Source organism: Rhamphochromis longiceps, linkage group LG12 (genome assembly GCF_057381845.1).
Source record: "Rhamphochromis longiceps isolate RC_006_pf linkage group LG12, R_longiceps_female_GT1.1, whole genome shotgun sequence".
NCBI lineage: Eukaryota > Metazoa > Chordata > Actinopteri > Cichliformes > Cichlidae > Rhamphochromis > Rhamphochromis longiceps.
The window spans coordinates 24,688,179-24,713,597 of record NC_140568.1 but is presented as its reverse complement, the minus strand read 5'-3'; the positions used below and the strand labels follow the sequence as shown (position 1 = coordinate 24,713,597).

The 25,419-nt window shown below is 39.3% G+C and overlaps 1 protein-coding gene across 1 annotated transcript in view; it reads left to right on the top strand.

The window, feature by feature from the left end:
* The first annotated feature begins 630 nt into the window (after nucleotides 1-630).
* rasa1a (RAS p21 protein activator (GTPase activating protein) 1a) overlaps nucleotides 631-25,419 on the top strand; it is a 30,988-nt gene continuing 6,199 nt past the window's right edge. The window contains exons 1-14 of the mRNA XM_085425300.1: nucleotides 631-1,891; nucleotides 15,716-15,868; nucleotides 18,239-18,374; nucleotides 19,308-19,378; nucleotides 20,936-21,053; nucleotides 21,347-21,378; nucleotides 21,620-21,672; nucleotides 21,789-21,939; nucleotides 22,098-22,176; nucleotides 22,616-22,739; nucleotides 22,842-22,998; nucleotides 23,142-23,229; nucleotides 23,992-24,072; nucleotides 24,437-24,594. Of these exons, the coding sequence (XP_085281426.1) occupies nucleotides 1,356-1,891; nucleotides 15,716-15,868; nucleotides 18,239-18,374; nucleotides 19,308-19,378; nucleotides 20,936-21,053; nucleotides 21,347-21,378; nucleotides 21,620-21,672; nucleotides 21,789-21,939; nucleotides 22,098-22,176; nucleotides 22,616-22,739; nucleotides 22,842-22,998; nucleotides 23,142-23,229; nucleotides 23,992-24,072; nucleotides 24,437-24,594 (1,937 nt within the window). The 5' untranslated portion in view covers nucleotides 631-1,355. The remainder of the gene's footprint in view (nucleotides 1,892-15,715; nucleotides 15,869-18,238; nucleotides 18,375-19,307; nucleotides 19,379-20,935; nucleotides 21,054-21,346; nucleotides 21,379-21,619; nucleotides 21,673-21,788; nucleotides 21,940-22,097; nucleotides 22,177-22,615; nucleotides 22,740-22,841; nucleotides 22,999-23,141; nucleotides 23,230-23,991; nucleotides 24,073-24,436; nucleotides 24,595-25,419) is intronic.

Genomic DNA, 25,419 nt, shown 5'->3' with positions numbered 1-25,419 from the left:
CATTTACCTAGACTTTCATTACCTGTCTGAAGGAAAAACAGGAACACACACACGTACACACAAATCACAATGTGAAGTTGGGGCTTGAAAGGGAAACGCTCAGGTGTAACTGATAACATCACGGGAGATTTTGAATCTCTGTGTTCTTGTATGGAAGCAAGAATAAGAGGTACAATTAAAAAAAATATTTTTGCAGTTGTAGATTAAATGGGGAACTGTAAATAAATCCTGCCATTAAATGTTTTTTTTCTAATTACTCTTTTCTGTTTATTGTACAGAGACGCTTATCTGATAACTAGTGAAACTTGTTCGGTGCTGCTGACGTGTTAAAAACAGCAGATCAAAGGTGTAAACATTTCCTGCCACAGTATAGTAGTTCAGCAAGAGATTATTTGCAGAAAAATATCTAGAGGACTGATTTTACTCTGCTACTTGTCTTCTTTTCTGAGATCCTCTGGTAAGAAAAAAACAAACAAACCATAATGAGATTCTATATTTCATTTACGTAACAAGGACAATATCGCATTTTATTCAACTTAATAAGATTTAACGTGATTGAAGATGCCATGGATTAAATTTGGGGGGAAAAAAAGTTCCGCTCTGTGTTCACTTAGCTGTGTCTGATCTTTAACTGGAGAGGAGTGGGAGAGGGAGGGGAGACAAGAGCAGCGCAGCAGCGGGCAAGCCACTAGCCCCGAAACCCAGAAATAAAGCTTGTACGCAGATAATAAATGTTGGTAAACGACATGGCAGTACGCGGAGAACAACATGCGGCTCCGGGGATATAGGAGATAAGGCTGAAGTCGTCTGGGAACGCTACTGGAGACGGTTTAAAACTGAAGAAAACAACACTGGGAAAAAAGAAGGGGATTACACACAACAGTGACAATAAAACAACACTCATCGACAAGTGGTCTGCTTTGGTGCCGAGGGTGAAGTCCGAACATCCCCCCAGACTCAAAAATACCAACAGGAAATATAGGTGAAGTGATATTCTGTTGGAAGTATTGTAACGGTTAATCTCATGTAGTGTTTCTGCGTGAACTCTAAACTCAGGAAACAATGAAGACATAGCGAGCAAGAACTCATCAAGTGTCTCGAAGCTGCTAGCTGTCCCGCTAGCGTTAGCTCGGTGATTTTTGCAGGGAGCGAATGCGAGGCGAAGCTAACGCCCGCTAGTGCAGCCAAGTAAGCTAAGTTAGCTGTTGGCTAACATTAGCCGGCTAGCTGAACGCGTTTTTGAGAAACTTTTGGTGTTGTTTCCCAGGAGCCCAAACACCGGGGGATTATTGTAAAAACAGAGGGGAAGGGCAGGTTCCCTTCTGGACTTTTCCCCCTCTACGTATTTTTCTACTATGATGGCAGCGGAGGTCAGCAGTGAGGATACGGGCTCGGTCGCGACAGGGACAGGGGTGGCAGGCGGAGGAGGCCCGGAGACGACGGCCCCTTTCCCATACTATCCCAAGCCGAGCAGAGTCCGAACCACTGATTTGGTGCAAGGGCCGGCACCAGCCACCCGACAGCATTCAAACACATCTCCGGACTCCCTTTCAGAGATGAATATAATCTATTCCTCCATGCTTAGTGGGGATATGACCGGAGCAGGGAGTGGCGTAGCAGGAGGTGGACATTCAGTTTTTCAAGGAACAAGCTCAGGGACAGTGGGCGGCATGTGCTGCTCTCCAACTATGGAGGGTCCAGCTAGTCGGATCTCACCCACATCAACAGGCCCGGATGGGCCCACTGTCTTCCCACCACTTCCACCACCACCTCCTCCGCCTCCTAGCTGTGGGGGGCTCGGTGGCACTATGGATGAAAGCGACATGCAAGATGGGATGGAAATCGACGAAGAAGAGGTGACGTTCCCACTCTCCGCACCTCCCACTAACCAGTAAGTAAACCACAAGTTAAGTGACGTCTATAACTTCTAGAAAATAGAAGCACTAAAGCAATGTATTTATTTTATTGCGTTTTCATAGCCTTCCTGTTTTGCACTTGAGGTATATTTGGTAGATGTGGCTTTGAAATAATTTCAGTTCCCCAAGACACATTACCTAAAATACATCTGTTGTGCGTTTGCACACCTGTTATCCTAGAAAGCACTGAAATAACTGAGATCAAATTGAATTGTCAGGAGATTCAATATGAAATAGAAACCCTAGCAACACAGTAGTAATGCCTGTTCATTATTTTTTACAGAGAGCTGATTCACTTATAGTAAATGCCCTTATAAACATTCTCACAATGGACTACTACATATCAATAATTGACTTGGACAGCTGTTGTCAGCATAGCCTCATTTCACAGGATCAACCAAGCAGAACAAGTATTATGTATATACACAGTAAACACAATAATCAACACTGAGTAATACAGTGTAACAGTAACAAAAATGCCGTCAAGGATGTGGGACAACTGGTAGTGCAGGCGCTTTTGTTCACGTTTATGCTGTTGTTGGTCCTTCAGCTTTGCCCATTCTGCAGAGAAGTCATGGTATACAAAGAACTTCTTTGTGATGGAGTGAAACTGAGCGATTAAGAACATTCAAAATTGCACTCTGCAGCAGTTGTCCAGGCTTATTTGAGCTTTGTTGTTGTTTTTAGATTTCTTTCAAGTGAACTCGACTGTAGGTTTTTCGTTTCCTGTTCCACGTAATCTTTCAGCTTAACATTCAATTTTTTTTGTAGTTTTTATGTTTTTGGAAGAAGATAGGAAATCATTAAGTTCGGATAAAGTCAGTATATACATATCAGGACACTTTCTTTGAATAGTTCTTTCAGAATTGAAGATGCTTCTCGAATAAGAGGTAAAATGTCTTTAAGAAACTTAAAGAACTCCAATTTTTTTTTATTATTCCAAGCTCCTTAGCCTCCCTTTCTTTTTCTGTTGTATCAAAAACCTAAATCAGCAATTGTATGGAGACCAACTTGATTCCAGGTGTCGTTGGTGACAGTTGTGACAATTCGAACTGATGCTCAGGTGATGCACAAATACTTCCAAAGCAACTTTGTTTCTTTGATTAAACAAAGCATTTTTCTTGTTTTAGATTTAAGTTTTAGGCTGGCAAGAACCCTTGGCACTATTGGCCCAGATACATTAAAATCAATGCCTGTGCTTTTGACAGAAATCCATACACCTTTCTGTTATCTACTATTTATAGTAAAGTGCATAGTTCTCTGTAATGCTACATGGGAAGTAGAAAATCTTGTTTCTTGTTTGCTGCACAACTGTATGCTCTGAGAGAATGGCCATCGTGTCTAAATATTTTGCCTGTGATTGAAGTGAACTAAAACTTAAAACAAAGCATTTGCAAACCTTTTTTCTTTTCTTGTCTGCAGCACAGTAAATTCTGCCTAAGCACTGTACTTTAGAAAGCATCTGACTAATTGTGGGTACTGTCATGACTTTATCAGGCATGCACAGAAACCCATGTTCAAACCTGCGTGCGCACTGCTGGTGTTGTAATAACCTAAATATAGGCCTTCCATTTGTTATAGTCTCATTAGAAAACTGCTGAGCTTTGTCATTTCTGGCCCTCATACTGTGAGATATGGAAGTGACTAGGCTTGGAGTGTGGATTCAGCTCTTATTTTAGAAGCCATTCTATATCTCGCTGTCAGATTACAGAGGAAGGGGAAGGGCAGCGTTTTACACTGTTGCCTGTTTTGGTAATGAATAACCTTAAGTGGAATGAACATCACTTATATCTAGGCTCCTACCTATCCTGCTGCTTTGGAAATTGTAGTTTTGCCCTGGAAATGCAGACTTCTTCACAGGTTTACACTCACCCCAGTTTTTCAGCTTGAAAGATTTTCACTGAGGCATTGGAGCAATTACTGCGTGTTATGGGGGGGGGGGGGGGGGGGGCTGGCTTTCTTTGGTTTTACTTGCTTCATCATGCGTAACTTGAATTCAAATATTTATCTGCTACATTCGCTAAACCTCTCACCAGTACCTAACTTTGGACTAGAGTAGAATACCCAGAATCTTTTTGACTCTCACCAACACAGTCTCCTGTGTCTTTCTTAATCGAGTTGTGCAAGACATGTTCACAACACAAGCTTTTCCGCTGTATTGGCTTTGTGGTTTGGTGAATTGTTTGTAGTGGTTGTGATTGCACCGGAAAGCTGGACCACATTTTTGGGTATTATTAGTATATAAGAATTGTGTGGCAGTTTATTAGAATGAGGTTTACTATTTTTGATTTGGATGGATTTTCTTTGTTCTTTAAGGTAATTGTATTCCGTAAACATCTGAATAAAATACTACAGTCATACACTTAATATACCACTTGTGTGTTTTTTACATGAGAACACTTGCGATTGGCAGTAAAAGAAAATTCAGAGAAATGACCTCCTGAGAGCACTTATCTTATCACTTTTTCTGTCACTGGATGCAGCTCAGAAACAGGCAAGTTATGAGGTGCTGACTTTGTCTTGTAAAGTTGGCCCAGTAAAGGCTGGGATCTCTCTCTCCTTCTGATTGTGCCACTGATCCACTGTTGATAGAAGGGGCTGATGTGATGTCAGAGGTGCTGCGCAGTGCATCATGCCAAATCTATTAGGTGTGTAACTGCTCTGAAACAGATAGTATCTGAGATAGAAGCATCCAAGGTCTCAAATTACAATTAGATGGGTCGCACCCTGTTTTGTCCTTGGGTCCAGTCATGATTGAGTAATCGTGCCTGCAGTCAAAAATAACATTTTTTTAAAAAAAAATTGTTATTATTCACCCTCCACTCTCAACCCCAACAAATATTGTACCTCAAAACAAATCAAAAAAAAGGAGGCAGACTACTTAAACTGTGGCTTAAAAGTAAAGCTGAGGGACATTGACAGCTTACTGCCTTAATCACAGTGATTCTGTATGTGTTGTTCATTTGATTATGTAGCTAGTAAACTGTTGCAAACTGTAACAGTATAAAAACAGTCATTGCTCAACATGAACCTTGGTTTTTAACATCAATCAGGGTTCTGTTTATTCTTGCTAAGCAGAAGATAAAATTCTGAATAATATCAACAAGAAAAAGCAATAAGTATGAAATAACTTACTAAAACAGTTACTTAAAATCACCTAATTTTTTCAATTACTTAAATAACCCAATCAAGTCTGCAGTGTAATTTTAGATTTAAAAATATTGCTAAATTTCTCCTTTTTATTTCCCACAGTGTTGGCCCAGCTTGTCTATGACAGCTGATTATTTTCCCTGCCTGTAATAAATTAATTTCCTCTGTAACAGTAAAACACATTAGCAGAGCTTTCACATTCCCCTGCCAGTGCTGACGAGGGCTAAAGCCAGCTAACCTGGATACATTAGGGCTACAAATAAGACTTGCGGGCTATAGTCAAAAATATTATCTAAACGGGGTATTGTCTAGTTTCCTGTGTGTATTTGTGTGCATGTATGTAGGTAAAAAGTGGAAGAGGGCTGCATTTTTTTAAGATAGCCATATTATATACATTCTTATATTAATAATGAATAATTTGCAATGGCCACAACAGTCTTAAAAGGTGCACCTTCGGTTGGAATCAGGTTCAGTCAGTCCTTCAGCTTCATTAACATAGTGCTGCCTTTTTTATTTTCATTTTAGGGATTATTTTGCTTTTGATTTTTAGGATTTTTGCACACAGTTTCTGTCCAGACCCTGGGTCAGATTTAGCTATCAGGCCCTATTTTGATCATGTGTGGTTAAAAGCACTGTATGAATGTTTGAAAGGATGTTTGATAAGAAGCTGATGATTAACAAAGATGCAGGAGTGAAGATGTCAGGTGGCCTCAGTAGTGTGTGTTCCTGCTACCTTTAGAAACCACTGGCCGTGAGCCTGAGCTTAAACAAACAGCACATTGGGAAATGAGTCGTTGATTTTGCGTTTCCACGAAGATTAGAGGGGATTTTAAGTCATAAAGGGTTTCCCACAGGAGGTTGTGGTAGGCGGAAGGAAGGGGAAAAAAAATTGGAAACAAAACTTGGATTTGAAAATCTGTGGTTGTGTGAATGAGTTTACCAGATTTACCAGTTGGCTGTGGAAACATGTCTGTAGGTTTACTGCTAATTTTGCAGCAACACTGCCTAATTGGCCTTTGTGATGAAGGCTGTTACAGACAATGGAATTCTGATAAACCACAAGGACTGATTGCATAGTTTAATTAGATTATTCCCTGATGGAAGCTGTTCCTAGTGGTCAATATATTACAGCACTTTTATTACAAAGCAGCATTTGATTAATAACACTGTGACAACCATTACACTCTTGAGCATGCCATTTCCTGTCCCTTATTTTTAAAATTATTGCAGCTCTCCTAGTGTGTGTGTGTATGTGTGTGCGTGCGCGCGTGTGCATGTAAATAATATATAGAAGTATTAGGCTGTGATTGCTCGTTGCTCAACAAATATCCCCTCAGTCTCCTGAACCATTACAACCAAGGATGATCATGCTTAGGGCTGGTTTGACTGATTTGCTGATTGATCCCGCTCCAACTTTTATTAGTATAATATCTGTCTTGTGCATTCATAACACAGTCTATAGTTTCCATATATTTCCAGCTTGCTATACATTGTCGTGCTATACTCTTCCAGCGCCCACATTGCCCTGCCTTTTCTCACCCAGCATCCTGTTTTCAAGACTTCTGAACCATTCATTGTGGCCCTAACAGGATCCTCTGAAGCATTTGAGTTGTGTTTGACAATGTGCAGGATTTCTGATTTGAATGACTTTTCTTTTTAACTAGGTTTGCTGATTGATGGATTGGGGAGTGAATGGAAAGTATTACAGTGCCAGGTTAGGCTTTGGTATTATAGTACTACTGTCATGACTTCCTGTGATATGAAAAAATTCTTTTTGCGGCAGTGATGCCGTTGCAGTGAATGCTGAAGGAATAGCCACATAACTGAAAACTGCTGTTGCATGTTTCCATTTTATTGTGAGCTACAGTATCTTGTTGTTTTTTTAACAGGTGGACGTGGTTTTAGTTCTTGTCATAAATGGTGTTCCTAAATGTATGCTTGAACTTGTAGTAATCAAATGCTCAGAGGAAGATTGTTGGCATATGTGGGAGTGAAGCTTGTTATTATTACTGATGTAATCCTGTTATTTCAAGGAAGCTGATTCACAGAAGGACAGCTGAGGTATTGGCTTGAGTGACCGGGGATTAAAGTGTTGGCTGGTTATCATTTAGACTGAGCAAAGCTGAGAATCCGAAGATTGACTTTCCCATATCTTCATCTGTACAATTTCAGGTGTGCTGTCACCCTCATTATTGAGTGAGGTTGCTAGCAGATGTTGTTTGTCATGTGACAAGCATGGTATTTTACTATAGTGTCATTATATTTTTTCCCCCCTTGCTAACTCCTGGAAGTTAATCATGTTTAATAGAAGCTTATACATAATGAAATTAGAACTTGCTCCAAGTCACAACTGGTGTCTGTCATCAGCTCTACAACTTCCTTTCTATTTGTTGTGGAAACATGAAAAAACAAATGTAAGTAAATGATTAAAGGATCACATTTTGCATGGGAGTTGTTTGAATGGCTACGCACTTGTGATGCACTTGTTTATTCTGTAGGGTAATAAGACCGTTGACCGTGAACTCCTGAAAAGAAAATTCTATAATTTAAGATACTCCTTGAATTTCATGGCTGTACAAACATTGTTGTCCATCAGCAACACCATGCTAGCATGTTAGGTTTTAATTTGCTTAATTTTTTTTTTAATGCAGGTCACAAAGCTTTGTTTATGCTCGCTGTTGTTAAATTTGTGGTTAAGCTTTGGTGCAATGTTTTATGGTTGCCATGTGCATATGGAAAATGGATGAGCTGGAGGTATGGGTCTGTGTGCACGTTCAGCTCTGCAGGTATAATGGCGCTTATTTTCAGTTAGCGCAGGATGCACTGGTTCTGCTTCCCATTTGGCACAGAACTCAAAAGTATTACTGCAGCAGTTTGGAAAAAAAAGAGACCCTTTGCAGATAATTTTGGCAAAATTTGGTTTATGCTTGAACACCTATATTTCAAAGATGCAAGTCAAGCGTGCCTCAAGCTTGAGTGTGAAATTTTATGGTGGTGTGGATTTTTTAATTTTTTTTATTATTTTTTTTGGGGGGGGGTTCATTTGTTTGTTTTTTTTGCACAATGAACAAAGTAACAAGCACAATCACGGCTTCAGCCCATAAAATGTGTTAGCCCTAATAAAAGTGAGATAGTCATGCATTAGGGGATTCAACAGTGTTGCCTTTTAGTAAATGGCCTCAATGTTGCTAGACTGGCAGCTGTTTTAAAGCTGTTTTTTCACAATTAATCATCACTAAAGGTATTTGATCAGTCCAGTTTAACCTGAAGAGGATTTTTAAAGGCTTAAGACTTTCATGGAAATAATTAATTTACCATGTTAAGTGAAAAGTTGGAAAATTGCCTGCCACATAAAATAAGCCGTGGTAGTGGTGGGGAAATTAAGCCAAGGCAGTGTTACTTTATGCCATTTCTAAAGCTAGCTGCCCTCATTGCACTGTGGTGCAATGTTTAATTTAAGCCTTTAACAATTTAAGAAATTATTCAAGATAGAGCTGAAGGATTTAGGCAAAACTTTTTTTTTTTTATTAAACGGATACTACAATTTCAAAATTTCACTTTCTAAAGTCAGCCTTGGTTTCAGTACTTGCAAACTAATAGATTTTAAATGTGAAACTTGATAAGAAGTTATGTTATCATAACATATCTTCATATCTATTACTTTAATTTCTAAAGCAAGGACACAGTCAGTTAATTAAGAAAGCACTAATAGTAAAACAAAAATATGCTGATTTGGTAGTTGCTTTACTTGGTTTCACAATGCTGTGTACCTTGTTAAGCCAGAGTTATTTAGGTGACAAGATTGCCCTATTTTTTTTTTTTTCTTTTATGGATGTGTGTTTTTTTAGTGTTTGTGGGTAGCATGCAAATGTGTGGTCATACAGTTGGCGGTATATGTGCAGATATGCCACTCCCTACCCCTGCTGTTCCCCTGCTTGGAACACCAATCGCCAGCATGCTCGTGATACGTGTTTTTAAGGGAGAGGGAGAGAGAGACTAAGGGAGAGTAAGAGAATGAGATTGAGAAGCGGATGAAGTGGGAGCAAAGACCAGCGCTTGACAGCAGCTGAAAGATCAAGTTGTGTTATTCTTCAGAATAGCTTCTAGAGAACCAAAGAAGCAGACAAAACCATCCAGCTGTCACCAAAATAGGTTGTCGGTTGCATGTATCCAAGTCCATCTGCATCTTTGTGTACTCCTGTTTATCTTTCTTCCATGGATATTGCTCATTAACCCTTGCTACGGGAGATGGACGTAGTAAGGCACCAAAAGGGTCACATCACCATGCTTGGTACGGATTTAAAGCTGCCGTTGGTCTGCTCTACACGTCAGAGCTTACAGTTTTTGCCTGGCCAGCAGCGCTGTCGGTGGAGTGGGTGCACCTTGTGAGAACACGGGACACAGGAGGGAGATGCAGCAGAGGGTAAACTCGGTGTAAGTGGGAGATCAAATCAGCCTATAAATCTCATTTTGCATTCACAGCTTCTTTTTCCTTTTTACTTCTTTACAGTTGCAGGAACCCCTTTTGAGCTTTTTTTATTTATACAGGTTTAAAAAAGGTTGTGAACTGGATTGCAACAAGATATATTAAGTATTAATTGTTGCAGTTTTTCAGACATGGCTTAACGTATGTCTCCAAAACATCTTAAAAATAAATTTAGAAAATTGCATGATGCTTAACCTTGGTTAGGTCAGCTTAGGGCTGGCGTGCCACTGGTCTGGCAACACTGGCAGAGACCCTGGAGTTATGCATTTTTTACATCAGAAACACTCTGGCTGGGTACAGACAGTAGTGTTCCTGCAGCCTGTTTTCACACCAATCTGCTGTCTAAAAGTGGGAAGCTGCTGCCAGAAAGTCTTGTGCACTTAGCTTTGCTAACAACAGTGCAAGAACTCGAAGTGTAAGAATCACTTACAATGTTACACCTCCATAATTTGTCAGTTTTACAAGCAGTATGCTCACACTATAGAGCCTGCAGAGATAACATTTTTTCCCCAATCACCATTTCGGACTCCACGAACCTGTTTATTTCCAAAAAGTGTCAATAACCGAATAATCATGTCTCTGTATGGTGTATTGAATGAATAGATTACACATGGAAGAAAAGAGTTGTTTAACTTTTGTGCACATGTGGTATGTTTTTGTATCTTTAACTAAATTGCAGCCTGTTGTTATCTAGCAATTGCACTTAATTCATGATAACAGTTGTAATTCAATTCGCCACACTAATATACTGCAGAAACAGTAATTTATTAACGGTTTTGCTTGGAGAAGGTTTACTGGTTTATTAAATACTCTATATGTAAGCATATGGTCAATAATGTTGTCATTGTCCAATTCTCAGACCTAAGGCACGGAAAGGTGCTAAAGGTTATTATGTGCAATTGTATGGATATATGTGATATGCAAAGAAAGCTAATAGAGTGCATTAGCTCTATTTAAGAATACTGGAATCTTGAATATGTGTGTAAAAGGTATGCCAACTACACAAAGTCTGTAGCTACGAGGTGCATTGCTAATGTACAGCCATGCACTATTTCTTTTCTTGATCCTGATGATGGCTGACAGTATGTCTGTGGAGATATTTGAGTCCAACTGTCAAGACGAAGGAAGATGAAGAATTGAGGCATAAGCTAGAGAGAAAGAGCTCCCAAAACTGCTTAATGAGAGACAGACAGGCACACAGAGAGACGATGTCTAACCCACTCAAGTCACAGTAATCTGTGCCTGTCCTGTTAGTCTTATTGCCCCTAGAGACTAGGCTCCAGCAGACAGGAATAAATATATATATCAACAAAAAAGCGTTTTGTCTGATTTTCTCACGTGTGGTAACGTAACAACAAAACTGAACATTGAGTGGATGACCACAAATACTAGAATTGTTGCTTGCAATCATCATTGAAACTCAGATTTAAATTCTCTGTATAGCATTTTTGACAAAAAAAGGTTACTGTGTAAATTCATCCATAGTCTGGTGAAGCTTGTTAAATCCTTAAATCTTATCCTGTCCGCTAATTTTAGAGACTGTATTTTCAAATAGTAGCATGTCATGACTGCACTGTTTTTGGGTTTTTTGAGGTGGGGGTTTAAGAAACAATTCACTCTCTGGATGATGCACTTTGCCTTCATGATATAGACTGATTAAATTTGCTCAGATCAGTCCGTTGATGTGATTGTCTGTCATTTTCTATATCCATTTTAATGTCTGTGAATGAGTCCCTCTGTGGGTAGGATACAATATGGTTATGCTGTTATGGTGATCCTGTTGTCTAATACCCTGATCATGAGTTGGGTGCACACGAATGACCCAAACAATTTTGTTATTTATTATTTATCCTCAGCTTTATTTATATTGTTATTTAAAATGCCTGTATGGAACGACTGTTCTCCTGTTAGTTAGACATATAGGTTTTATATCCATGCATGCATGCTCATAATTTTTGTTCTGCAAGCTTGAATATTAAAGTATGATTAAGTGCTAATTTTGTTCTATTAATAAACAAGTATTTTATCCATTCAAGTACTTCTTTAAATTTGGATGAGTGCTTCTCTCTCGCTCTCTCTCTCTCTCTTTCTCTTTCTCTTTCTCTCTAAGAGTCTGTTGGCTGTCTTTGTGTAATGAACCTCTCATTGTAGTTAGATTTAAAAAAAAAAAAATGTTTTGTGCTCTTTGTGGCTTTGTGGTGCAGGCTGTCCTTTCTAGAACAAAAGCTATAAACAGCACGTAACCCTTGTGTCTAGTGATAGAATATTTTTAAGGCTTTCGGTCATCAGCCCTGTATTGAGTCATCTTGCTCAACTCACTAGACTTAGGCATGCTAATGTGCAGCAGTGCACAGTGATATTGTTCTTAAATGCATTACACGGTTAGCTAAACTGTCCATGTAACCTACCCAAGTAAATCACTTGTTTACAAGCTTAGCTGGAAGGTTTATCTTGGCCTCTTGTATCGTGATGGAGTGATAAAACAGGTCTCTGGTGTGAAGATACCATTCAAAATGCAGGCATTGGCTTGGTGACACTGTGGGAACATGGGTATCTGTCACCTAGTGTGGACGGCACACTGTTGTCATTACATTCAGGGTGGCTGTAGCTCAGGTGGCAGAACAGGTCAGCCACTAATGGTGGTTCGATCCCAGGCTGCCCCCTGGCTGCATGCCAAATATCCTTGGGCAAGATACTAACCCCATGTTTGCCTACTGGTGGTGGTCAGAGGGCGCCAGTGTCCGGCAGCCTCGCCTCTGTCAGTGCGCCCCAGGGCAGCTGTGGCTACAATGTAGCTTGCCATCGCCAGTGTGTGAATGGGTGAATGACTGAATGTAGTGTAAAGCGCTTTGGGGTCCTTAGAGAGTAGAAAAGCGCTATACAAATGCAGGCCATTTACCATACTGTAACGTATGGGAGTTGCCGGGCTACTGTGCAATATAATGAAAATAGTAATGTTTTTAACATTAGTCTTTAGAAACACACACACACACACGGCCATGGAGCTGTAGTTGAAAAAGTAAATTCCTTATCTTGTGCCGAGCTAAACCAAAACGTCATGGTGTTGCTTGATGTTCGTGTTTTGACATGAAAGAGCATTCCTGAAGCTGATAGTAGCACTGTCTCATATCACCATTGCTGTGGCTTATTTATCTCAACACTTCTCCTTTTGTTTAACTATTTGCATCCCGTGTCATCATAGAGGATATATAGCTTACACACAGAGCTGAAGGAAACTTCATCCAATAAAATAGTTTTACTAAATGTAGATGCAAAAGAGCCTAAAGTTTCACAAAAAATCACTTTGATTATACTTTATCATGATGTGACATATGATGTTACAGCTCTCTTTTACCACCATTTAGTGGTCCACTATCCACAATTGTCTCTCTGTTATATGGAGTGCAGCTAGCGAGTTTTCAATGGAGTCATTCGATTACATTTAGATCACACATTTTCTTTTTTGTATTTTGTTGTTGTTCATAGTGGGATGTAGAGCAGGGCAATATGGCCAAAAATATTTATCACAATATATATTTGAAAATTTGCAATAACGATAGAACTAACGATATAATAGATGCAAGCCAAAATACTTTACAACTCCGCAACTTTATTAGTGCAAAAAGCCCCCATCAATTTAGTTTCATTTAAAGAAGAAGCTGTTTTTTATGTGCATTAATGCTATATAAAAATTTAACAGTGCAAATGCAAGTTCCTTGCTGACAATTTAACCAAAAGGCATTTTCAGTGGAAACTGGCCAACATATCCTGAGCATAACCATGTATAATATCCACAAAAGTTAAAAAGAGGTGTTTTGCAACATGAAACTGCAGTGTGCCAAATAAATAAGTCAAATACGTATTTTTCGGACCATAAGGTGTGCAGAATTATAAGGCGCATTAAGCGACACAATAAGGTAATGTTATGTTGAAGCACAGTACGTATTACTCCGCGAGGCTCCTGACTACGGTAGCCGTAATGATCCGACAATCCATCAAGCATTGCAGCTTCATAGCTTACCAAAGTCACACTAAAAAAATTTTTAACCGATTTTTGGGCGCCATGTACCACACAAAATCAGTTCAAGGTCAGTAAGCACAACCAGAGTTCATAAGGTGCACCGGATTATAAGGCGCACTGTCGATTTTTGAGAAAATTAAGGTGCTCTTAAAAGCCTTTTAAAGTCCAAAAAATACAGTAATAACGACGGCCCGCTTGCATGTTCTACCCCAAAAAAGTGTTTTGGTGTGTATCTGACGGACAAAAACCAAACCAGTTCCACATCACTGAAGTTGCACCATTTTTAGAAACCAATTCTGGTTCATCTGTTTCATTCAACGATCCGCTTTTGCCCTTCTCATTCTCCGTCGCTGCCATGCTTTTTTCGCCATGTACGTATGAAAACAAAGGCTCTGCGCATGCGCGTTTTACCCATTTCAATCGTCATATTTCATTTTCTTATCATTGACTAACATTCTACTGTTATACCGTGAACAGTATAGTTTGGCCCAGCCCTAATGGGGTGGACTTTTGAAATCGCTGCATCATTAACCATTAAGAAAGAATTAAAAAGTACAGCTGCTTGAAATGTCTCAATAAGTGCAATTTCAACAATTTATGGGTTGCTATTTTTAGATTGCAGAGGGTCGTTAAAGGCACAATGGCTTCACATGGAGTATTTTGAACAAAGGAAAAAAAACAAAAAAATGACAATTGGAGCAACTTGTTAAGACAAGAAAATACTTCTTGCTTTCCATGTTCACTCATGTTTACAAGTGCTGGCATCAAAGAGGCAGAAATGGCAGTTCATGTTAATGAAACATCAGAATCATTAATTTGTTCTCTGAGATGTCATACTTTGCCACTTCATCTAGTTGGCCACCCTTTGGTGGGCTGGTTCTGGCTCACCGTGTCTTTGTTTGCCACACCCGATTAAAAGTGTGTGTGTGTGTGTGTGTGTGTGTGTGTGTGTGTGTGTGTGTGTTGGAGGAGTCGTAAACAACTTAAATAACCTCATTCCATAATAAGTGGAGCTTAACTAGCCAGTAGGATGTGGTGGAAAGTTCTTTTTGTCTGGATGTTATTGTTTTCACAGTCATCTGTCTTTGCCTCTCAATGTTATTTTCCCATATTTCCTCAACCGCTTAAGGGCTCCTTGGCCCTTCTCTCTCCAGCTGCTCTCGATTGCCATCTTCAATTCTCGTTATCACCAAAAATCCCCCCCAAACCTCCCTCATGGACACACTCCATCTCCTCTTCAGCAACCTTTCTCCAGCTTCCTGCATGATAGCAGAGTTGATGGCATTTTTCTTTACAAATGGAGACCTGTACTTCCCTAAACCAGATGGGAGCCATTAAGGCCTCCTGTGAAAAGAGCTACTGCAGCACCTCATTCATCCTCTCACCTCTGCATGTTTTCCAGTCACTGCCCTCTGTTCTGAGATGCAACACTGGCCTAAATTTGGAAAAACATGTTAATTTTTTACCCCAGCTGGCAGGGCCCTTTCAAATTCAGCCCCACCTGCTGAAATTTTAACCAATGTCGTTCTTAGGTCTTCTGTTTAATTCAGAAAGCAAGACTTAAATAGAGTTACTAAAAACTGAAAAAGCCAAACATTTGCTTTTATGAACCTAAACCTTGTCTTTTGAACTAATGGACATACAGTGCTAAAGTTTTAGTTTAATCTCTAGATTCAGTAGAGATTGTAAAGCCTTGATTAAACTTTGTTCATCTGTGAGTCTGTTAGGTTCTGCTCAGGTTGGAATAACATAAATTTCATCATCAGATAAGTTCGCAGGATGGTCAATGCGGACTGGTTTTTGTGACTGTGAAAACTTATCTGCAGAGAAATATCACCACAGTATGTCACTATGCATGAAGCCAAATGGACTTCAAAGAAGTATAGCAGGAATAAATACTCGGCCGTTGAGTTTGTGGCCGTCTGTGTCCAAAACTAGGTATAATCAAGCATTTAGGTTGTGTGCTGCGTGTGTAATGGGTTTATTGTTTTTATATGGCTTTTTTTTTTGAGTTGTAGTTAAATATAGCTTGACTTGTCAACATATTGTTTCATGGTTATAACTTGAGAAATTCTGCGTATAAACACTTTATGCTGCATGTTTCTCCTTGTGGCAATTTCCTTACTGTTTGTTTTCTCTCAGGTGGTACCATGGCAAGCTAGACCGAACCATTGCAGAGGAGCGCCTGCGCCAGGCCCGAAATCCTGGCAGCTACCTCATCAGGGAGAGCGACCGCCGGCCCGGTTCCTTTGTCCTGTCTTTCCTCAGTATGACCAATGTGGTCAACCACTTCAGGTATGATTTTTCTACACCATTCAAACAGAATATAACTCTCTGACTGCTCACAGAACTCTGGAAAGAGAAGTTAATTTGAACCTACTTAGCCTACAGGTGTTTCTATAATTTACAGATAAATCAGAGTGGTTCAGGCCTGAGGTTTAAATAAAATAGGACTGTTATTGATGTCTTATTTGTGTTTACCCTAATAGCCATGTAGACTTTGAATGGCTGTCTAGCATGGTGTTGCTAACATCTGAGACCAGAGAGAAATGTGTGGTTGGAATAGTTAGAGTAGCATGGTGCAACATGAAGTGTTTCATTTTTTTTTTTCTATGGCATCTCACAACAAGCAGGATCCAAGTTGTAGGAAGTCGCCCTCGGGTAAGATAAAATCTCTGAAGTACTGAAGTTATTTATTACCTGTTAACCAAAAGGGCAGAAAGCTAGAGACTACAACAGAAGGGCAAGTTCAGAGATTAGCCCTTATTTCAACACTGTTAAGGTTTAAGAAAGTAGATTCTGGGGTAGGTCAGCCTTTTTGTCCCACAGATTCAAAGACTATACAGAGCTTAAAAACAGTGTTTTGTCATGGCAGCTTGTACATTTAAATGTTTGCTGCGACAGATGACGCTGTGTGTGTTTGCGTGTAAGGTGGACAAGGTGTTTTTTTTTTGTTTTGTTTTTTTTTATGCAATGTGTGTGGGCGGACTTGATGCAGAAGAAAAATGACACCACACTTGTTTAACAACAGTACCCTGGAGCATTTTACAACCTTACAGTCAATAAAAAAGACGAGAAGAAGATAAGACATTACAGTCTGTCCTTTCCTTCAGTGGTTATGCTATGTTAATATTAACTCTGCAGCTCACCAAGATTCAGGGCAAACATCATCTAATTAAGTGAAAACGACATGATCTCCTGTGGACATATTGCCATGATGTCATCAGTTACGGGAGAAAGGAGCTGCTCTGTATATGATTTATTCATGTTATTTTAGTGAGTTAGTGTTTGTTAGAGATTTGTGGTTCCGTAACTGGTTGCAGTTCAGAATCCGCTTGTTAAGTGATGACGGGCCAACCCTGCTTCCAGGTCCAAGCTCCTGCTGTGTTCATTAAGGCTGTTGTCTTAACTTGTAATCTTAACTAAATTCTTTATATATATTTTTATTTAATATAAACAATCCCCTCAAAATAATCTGTGATCATCGTAGGCCTCTCTGCCTTTTTATTAGCACTAATCATGTGCATCATGCCTTTAAGCTCAGCTTTAAAACCTTACATACAGCCTATGGACTTACGGTTTGTCAGACACCACATATTTGAATGCTTCAGATAAGAATCTCTCTGAAGCTAACTAAGATTTCAAAAGGACATGAAGCTTAGGATCGAGAATTTTTCATGGTGAGTAATCCAAACCATGCAGGAGAATATGCGTGACTAACCTTGAGCTGTGAATGGATCATCTCCAGTATTCTCTGGTTGTTTGGTCAATTTTCAGCATCGTTTCCTGCCTTTTGATTGCATTTGTCATGTCTTCCACCCTCACATGAACTTTTTTAGAAGGGAAAGTTGATATCAGGGTGTTTATTGTTACCCTAACCATAAATCTGTAGCTAGCCATCAAGTAGCACACCATTATATGCCAGTTAACCAAATTCCAATAATCCTACAAACACTGCCGCTGTTTGGTTTCTGTTTTAATTTATGTCTGAAGTGAGAGCAGAGCTGCACATTTTAGCTAGTTGACTTCTAAAGCTAGTTGACTTCCCGCTAACTTCTAACTCTGTTAAACTTTGTAATTCTTGTTTTGTTTTGTTTTTTCCATTGGTGCCTGGATGCTAAACTTTAGTGTAACACCTGGAAGGGCACCCACACAGATCAATTTAATTGAGATGAAACAATTTGGGCTGTTTTTAACTCTCAGCGATGCCACAGTATTTGAGTTCAGGAACCGAAGAAAAGTTTGACCTGCTAATAATGTCAGCAGATAGCAGTAAACGTACCCGTACACTGCAGTGATTTTCAGGTTTTTAACCTGTGTCACAATTTCCCATTCATATCTAGTAAATGGGTTTGGGACTGCTGTCGAAACAGACTTAATGGATTGTCTTCAAACGCACAGACTGTCAGCACTGATGTTTCATTGTGTCGGTATGAGCTTACCTTTGCACATATGCATGTGATGAAGCAGTTTATCGTCAGCTGTGTTTACACCAGAGCTGGATGGTGTATCATAGGAACAATGATGGAAGTAATCGATACAGATAATTCAACTGTCAAATAAATGAGAGTTGAACTCTTTTTGATTGTCTTTACTGCCCAGGGGTTTACCTGTACTTAAAGCTAACCGCGGCACCTTCTTTATTGTTATGTTTTCTATTAACAGGATAATCGCCATGTGTGGGGACTATTACATTGGTGGGCGGCGGTTCTCGTCCTTATCAGACCTGATTGGTTACTACAGCTATGTGTCTTGCCTTCTAAAAGGAGAGAAACTGCTATCACCAGTGGCCCCTCCAGAGGTGAGTGACTCCATGGCTGAAGGTATACAGTGTAATTCAAAGTACTGCGTTTAAGATAAATGTAAAGTCTTGTAGTGTTCCTCTGTAATTTTATTTGACCCCCGATTTGTTTTGTCACACCGTCCCCAATGTTTCTCAACTCAAAGTAGGCCAAGGTTGTGCTATATTAAAAATGAACTCCTCGTCAGTTTTAAAAAACTTAACATAACGTGAGAAGTTTCTCGTGTTTTTTTTTTTTTTTTTTTTTTTTTTTTTTTGTGCTGATATAAATGAACTATGACTTTCAGATGGCATATCATTAATGATTTCCTTTTAAAAACTGAAATTGTGATGGTTGGATAGCTGTGTTTAATGTAGCGAATAAAATGTGTGACTGGCAGCTTGTTGAATTAACGGTCTCCTATGCTGTTTTGGAAATAAGTAGAAACGAACTTTCCCCAGGGCTCTATCAAAACTTCAGACCCTTTTTAAATATACTTAACAGTGTGCAAAATGGGACAAGAGTAAAGTGTGCATAATGAAACCTAATCTCCTGAAATGTCCCTTAAGAGTTCTGATCTGATAAAACGTGTGAGGGTTGAAAGATGAGTGGAAATATGCACCTTTTGAGATAACTCGAAGTCAGCCTTCACTTCTTTATTATTTCTTTCTTCCTTTTTTTTTTTTTACGCCACTTGTTCATTGCAAGAGGAAGTATTTTACGGTCTTCCTTTTCCTTTTTTTCTTTTGCCTTCTGGCAGATTTCAGAACTGTTTAAGGCAAAGCCTGGGCTAATGTTAATTATGCTTTTTAAGGTAGTGGGATTTACCCCAGGGAGCTGTAGTAGAATACTTGATTTTCAAAAATAATTGGAGGATTTTACATGAATATAATTCTGAAAGGTCAGGGCTAAGAATGAGGCTTTTATTCTTTTTTTTATTCCTGTTTCCACAGCCTGTAGAAGACAGGAGGCGAGTCAGGGCCATACTTCCATACACCAAAGTGCCAGATACTGATGAGATCAGGTAAGTGTCATGTGTGCACAAAATCTGCTTTTCTTGTCTTGTAGGGCAAAATCCTCGTGTCCCAACATCACTTTCCTAAAAGTATTTTTTTGAATGTGAACCATAATCTTTTAGTTGCACACGAGCCACAGTGACATCCTAGACCTAAAAAATACCTATTCTTAGCACAAAGAACAGCCTAGTCTTCCTTTCATTTTTGTGGCATGACACAGCAGGCTGGAAAGCACATTATCTGACTTGTGACTGAAAAATGGTCTTGTCCCTGTCATTAAGCTGCAGTAGGCACACTTACTGATGATCCCAGCTATTCCCAATTTCCTAAATCTGATAAACAACTGTCTGAAGTCAACCTCAACGCTGAGCCTGCCAGTGAGCCACAGGCTTAACTGAGCACACATGCAACATTTACTTCAGCTTAGGGGTAGGCGACATGGTTCAAAATTTTATCATGACAATTCAAGAATAATTCCAGTGTCGAATTTATAAAATAGTTAACAAAATATTATTGATGCATGCGGGCAGCAGTTTAAAAAGTAGGTATATGGAGGGCATTTTTTTGCAACAAGTTACTGTTGCTGATCACACACTTCCTAATTTTAAGTGTGACATGAGGCGCCACCAGCCGCAGCATTCTAGTCTAACAGTAGTGACACAGCAAAAGTCAGATTTAAGCACAAAAGTAGCCTACTAAACATTTTAGTTTAACATTACCTAAAGTACCTTAACCTGGTAAGACCTGAACTCTTTCATGGCATGCTTTTTTTATTTCTCTTTGCTATTTGGGCTGACTGGGACCTGATGAATGTAAAAACAAAGAATTACCTGATTTTTTTTTTGATTTTTTTTTTTTGTTTCTGAGGAAAAAGAGGTCCACATAAGAGGACGTTTGTTTTAAATTTCGATGGAACAATGGCAGTGTTCTTATAAGTGGATATCAGGCCCTTGCAGAACAAAATTTAGTGTTTTGGTCTAGACAACCCAAAATGTGATGTCCACATATGTGGATGCCAGTTCCTAGGAGGTTAACTTTAACTCTTCAGGAGCCTGTGCAATATTGTCACATAATAAAACTGAAAGTAATTTTCCACCTGGTATGTTGTATCAAAATCTTAGCTTTTCCACCTTCCACTATTCTTTCTCTCATATGAAGCGGAACTAGCAAATGCTCCGATGATGCTCGGTGGAGTCTAAATCGTCATTGGAGCCTGATACAAGGCTCTTGCTTCAGACATGCCCGGGCTTGTCTCGTTGGGTGTACAGTGAATACATGACGTTGCTATAGCAATATTGAGATATGACATTTTTATATTGTGTAAAAAAAATTATGCTGGTATTATCACGAATGAAATGATATGGCACAGCGCTACTTCAGATTTTAGTAACGCTTTATTTCCACACTAAATTATTATTGTCTGTATATGTGTTCACTTTACTGATCCCAAGTTCACATTAAATCACAGTTGAGATGATAGTCCCCTTACAGAGCGACAATGCGATGCAGATAGTGTTGGATAAAGTCTTTCTTAGTTACCTTATTTTGACTTGATCTATTTGCAGCTTCCTTAAAGGGGACATGTTTATTGTTCACAATGAACTGGAAGATGGCTGGATGTGGGTGAGCAATGTTCGTACAGAGGAGCAGGGACTCATTGTGGAGGATTTGGTGGAGGAGGTGGTAAGTACGGCCTGACATTGAGAAGCTCATATCACCTTATTTTTCAAAAGATCTTTATCAAACAATAAAAGTCAATTCGGTGGGAAAAAGAACAAACAAAATTAATAGTGGCATCTGCACAGTAGTGTGCATTAAAAACAAGCACTGCACTAGCACTGTGAGGTGACTGCAATATAGGACACTAAAGTAGGCAAAAGCATAGCACCCACAGTTGGGATGGGATATATGAATACACAAAATAATTGCATGACATTGTAAAAACTACAGACATTTCTGTTTGTGATCATTTTCAGGGCCGTGAGGAGGATCCACATGAGGGAAAAGTGTAAGCTCCATGGCACTGAACTGACTTACTTAGTGTCTGACATCTGTTCTCTTCCATAAAAATCTGTCCTCTCTGTTACAATAATTTATCACACATAATTGTATTACTGTAGTTTATTATTGCAGAAAATGGATGCATACGCGGAGCCTAGTTTGCTTTGTCTTTTAGACATGTGATCACTACTGAGCATTCGGTTAATTGCGTTAATTCAGTCTGTTTTCCTTCTGTTGCTCTCCTACAGCTGGTATCACGGAAAGATCACCAAGCAAGAGGCCTACAACCTTCTGATGACAGGTACACTTTCACTCAGCACTGCAGACTTTACAGTTTCTTTTTGTCCCAAATATGTTGTGAACATTATCTAAACGTCTCTTTTTCCTTCACTTCTTTTGCTCCTTTTAATTTCATAGTTGGTCAAGTGTGCGGTTTTCTAGTCCGGCCTTCAGACAACACACCTGGCGACTATTCCCTCTTTTTTCGCACCAATGAAAACATCCAAAGGTTTAAAATCTCCCCCACACCTAACAATCAATACGTGATGGGGGGGAGGTACTATAACAGGTATGTCTGCCAGTGTGGCTGCCTTCAGTGTGGCGATGCAACACAGTTATATAAAGAAAGTTGAAGTATAACTGTAGCATTTCTGCAATGCAACATCAGCACATATTGAGGATGCCGATGTAGTTGCTGATGAGCTGAGTGTCTTTTCTCTCTGGCAGTGTTGATGACATCATCGACCATTACAAGAAAGAACAGATTGTTGAGGGTTACAACTTAAAAGAAGCTGTTTCAGTTCAGGTAAGCAGTTATATGCTAACGTCATATAGTGAACCTCACTGTATTTTTGACTTAGCAAAATGACATTCGACAGTGTGTTTTGTTTTGTTTTTTTTGTGTGTGTGAGTCTCTGAAGATATTAGGGCTTAGCATTTGTGCCACCTTGGAAAGGCAGTGTACAAATTTTTTTCTGAGATGTCATTTTGTTGATATTTGAGGTGAAGTTTTAGAGCTTAAATGAATGCAAGGTGGAGGACTTAACCTTAAATATGTTAAAGTACTACATTTTAATATGATTGGACTCTCAGTGAACAGTAAATGTCAATTTTTAATAAAAATCATCCACACTTCTCTTAATCAATAGACATAACAGACGGAGAAAAGCGATGTAAGCTGGTCGTTTGAATGATGTCATTTTACCTCTGTCCTTACACGGTGTTTGTTTTTGTATTTACTGTAGCACCAGGAACAGGTTCTGACTGACGTAGTGGATGGGAGAGAAATTTATAACACTATCAGACGGAAAACAAAAGATGCTTTTTACAAAAACATTGTCAAAAAAGGCTACCTCCTGATCAATAAAGGTTTGTGTAACGTTGGCTCGTTTTGTCTGGGCTTTTATCTTCTTGTAACATCGTGAGTAACTATTATCTCATTGAGAGTCTAAACTTTGATTTCTCCCACAGGCAAAGGCAAACGGTGGAAGAACCTTTACTTTATCCTGGAGGGTAATGACGCACAGCTCATCTATTTTGAAAACGAGAAAAGAGCCACGAAACCCAAAGGGCTGATCGACTTAAGCGTGTGCTCCGTCTACGGCGTGCACGACAGTCTGTTTGGCAGGTCGGGCTTTGAAATCTAATCAGTGGTTTCATTTTTTACACTTTAAAATCTGAATGCTTAATGATAGCAGTTGTGTTGACATTGTATAGATGGAAATTATTTTTAATCTTTAAAGCATTTTGTCTTCTGCTTTACTTTTTCAGGCCAAACTGTTTCCAGATTGTTGTCCAGCACTTTAGCGAGGAACAGTACATATTCTACTTTGCAGGAGAGGCTACAGAGCAGGCACAGGTAAACAGAGAGTCAGCACTTTACTGTCACAGAAAATGGTTAAACAAGGCAGAAACGCATACACATTCTTAGAAATATTTTTATACACATACATTTACTTTTCTGAGAGCTGAGGGTGCTTCTCTAAAAGAACAAGGATTTCAACATCATTATCTACTTTCGTAGAACTCAACCGACTGGTATTCTTTCCATTTGTCTTCTGCTAGATCAGAGTGCATTATTTATTTTATCTTTCATGTATCATTGTCTAAAGTGGAAGTTAGAATGCTGGGAAGAGAAAAGTAGGAAGGAAGGAAAGAGCTCACGAACATACTGCATCATTTATCAAACCCCTTGAATTAGAGGTGAAACACCACTTTAATCACGCCTCAGTTCTTTGATTTAAAATCTTTCTGCAATGTCATAAAAATGCTCGAAAATGAAAGACTTATTGCTGTAGCTTCAGTTTGACCTGATGGTGGCAGTGTTGTTTCACTGTAGAATTACACATTTACACTGTAGCACCGGTGGAACAGGTTTACTTTAGGACAGCAGTTTTCTCTTGTTTTATATTGTAATATATTCATTATAGTATATTTTGTCTTAGATAAGTTTGGGGCCACAAAACATTTTCAGTTTCCAGATGCAAGTGGCCACCAGTTAGAAATTTCACAATAAGACTTTCATTTTATTCCTTTTTGTGGAATAAATGAGTACACACAGTGTAAATACAGTATTTTTTTTTAATGTTTTGGCCATTTTCTTCTTTCCTTTTTTCTGCAGGATTGGATGAAATGCCTTCAAACCTTCTGTAATAACCTAAGGAAAACCACTCAGCCCACCTCCAACAAGAGGCTTAGACAGGTTTGTATAGCAGCACCCAGTGTGTGGTCATGATGGCAAAGCAACACAGCAGAAGATTAAATCCAGTGAATAAAGAGGCAGCTCTCATTCAGGTGTATGTGCAAGAGAGGGCTGCAATTGTGACATCAACATTTTAAAGTTTAAAATGTATCAAAACGTAATAATATTGTGAAAGATTAAACACTGATTATTAAAATGGCTTGTATATTAATTCTTCTGTGATGAGGCAGTTGTTCTAATTTTTCTGATTAAAGATTAATTCAGTAGTTTGACGAGGTTCTCCTCAAATGTCATGGCATATCAGGAAATCTAATTATTGCAACCCATCAGTGCATATGTTTTAATCTTTATTGCTGTCTTTCAGGTGAGCAGCCTGGTGCTGTACGTGGAGGAGGCGCACAAGTTGCCAGCGAAGTATTTCACCAACCCCTACTGTAACATCTACCTGAACAGTGTCCAGGTTGCTAAGACGCACCCGCGGGAGGGGCAGAACCCCGTCTTCACTGAGGAATTCATCTTTGAGTAAGTTTGTTGTACTTGTTTATTTCTCTCCTTTGGCTTTTGCTGTTATGTTTCTCCCTTCATGTTTTATCCTTCTAATGTTTCCAGCTATTTTTATTGCTTAAAATCACTTCATAGCATACTAGCATCATGCTATATAGCCAGTGTAGTGCCAATGTTTACCACTGTTTGAGAGAGCACAGATAAGACTGAGGTGTCGAAAGTCTGCAAAGTGAATCTGCCCCAGGACCATGTAGGAGTGGCATAGTTAACAGGAAAGTACGGTGATTCACATATTCTGCCTAAGGAAACCCATACCTTTATGGCCGTACACATTAACATTGTCACTGAATAAACAAGCTGCACCGATGGCATTGAACATCGTTTTTTTGTTGTTGTTTTTTTTTTTTTTTTTTTACACTTTTGTAATTTGGATATTAGCTCATGCGACTGACATCCCTCTCACTCGCAGAGTACATGTCATGCTTCAGTTCATCTCATTGTTGCTTAAGCAGCTTCCAGCCTGATTTAGCCACTTTTCATGTCACTATAGCGACAAAGAGTCTTGCACTGTGGCCAGTGCTGCTGTTTGAGCAGGGTTCTTGCTCTCCTGCCAAAGATGCACATCTTTTTGTGTCTGCTCTGTTCAGTGAGTGGCAGAGAGGAGCTGAACCCTTGAGTCAGCAGTGTACATACATGCAATGTTTTTCATCTGGTTTGTTAATGCAGGCAGAGGCCTTACACTCTGGAAAACACACACACACACTTTTTTGTTTGAATTATTTGACATGTAAATGTAGCTGAAATTACAACTCAGCTTTTGTCCTTAAGTTGATGTTTGGTGGA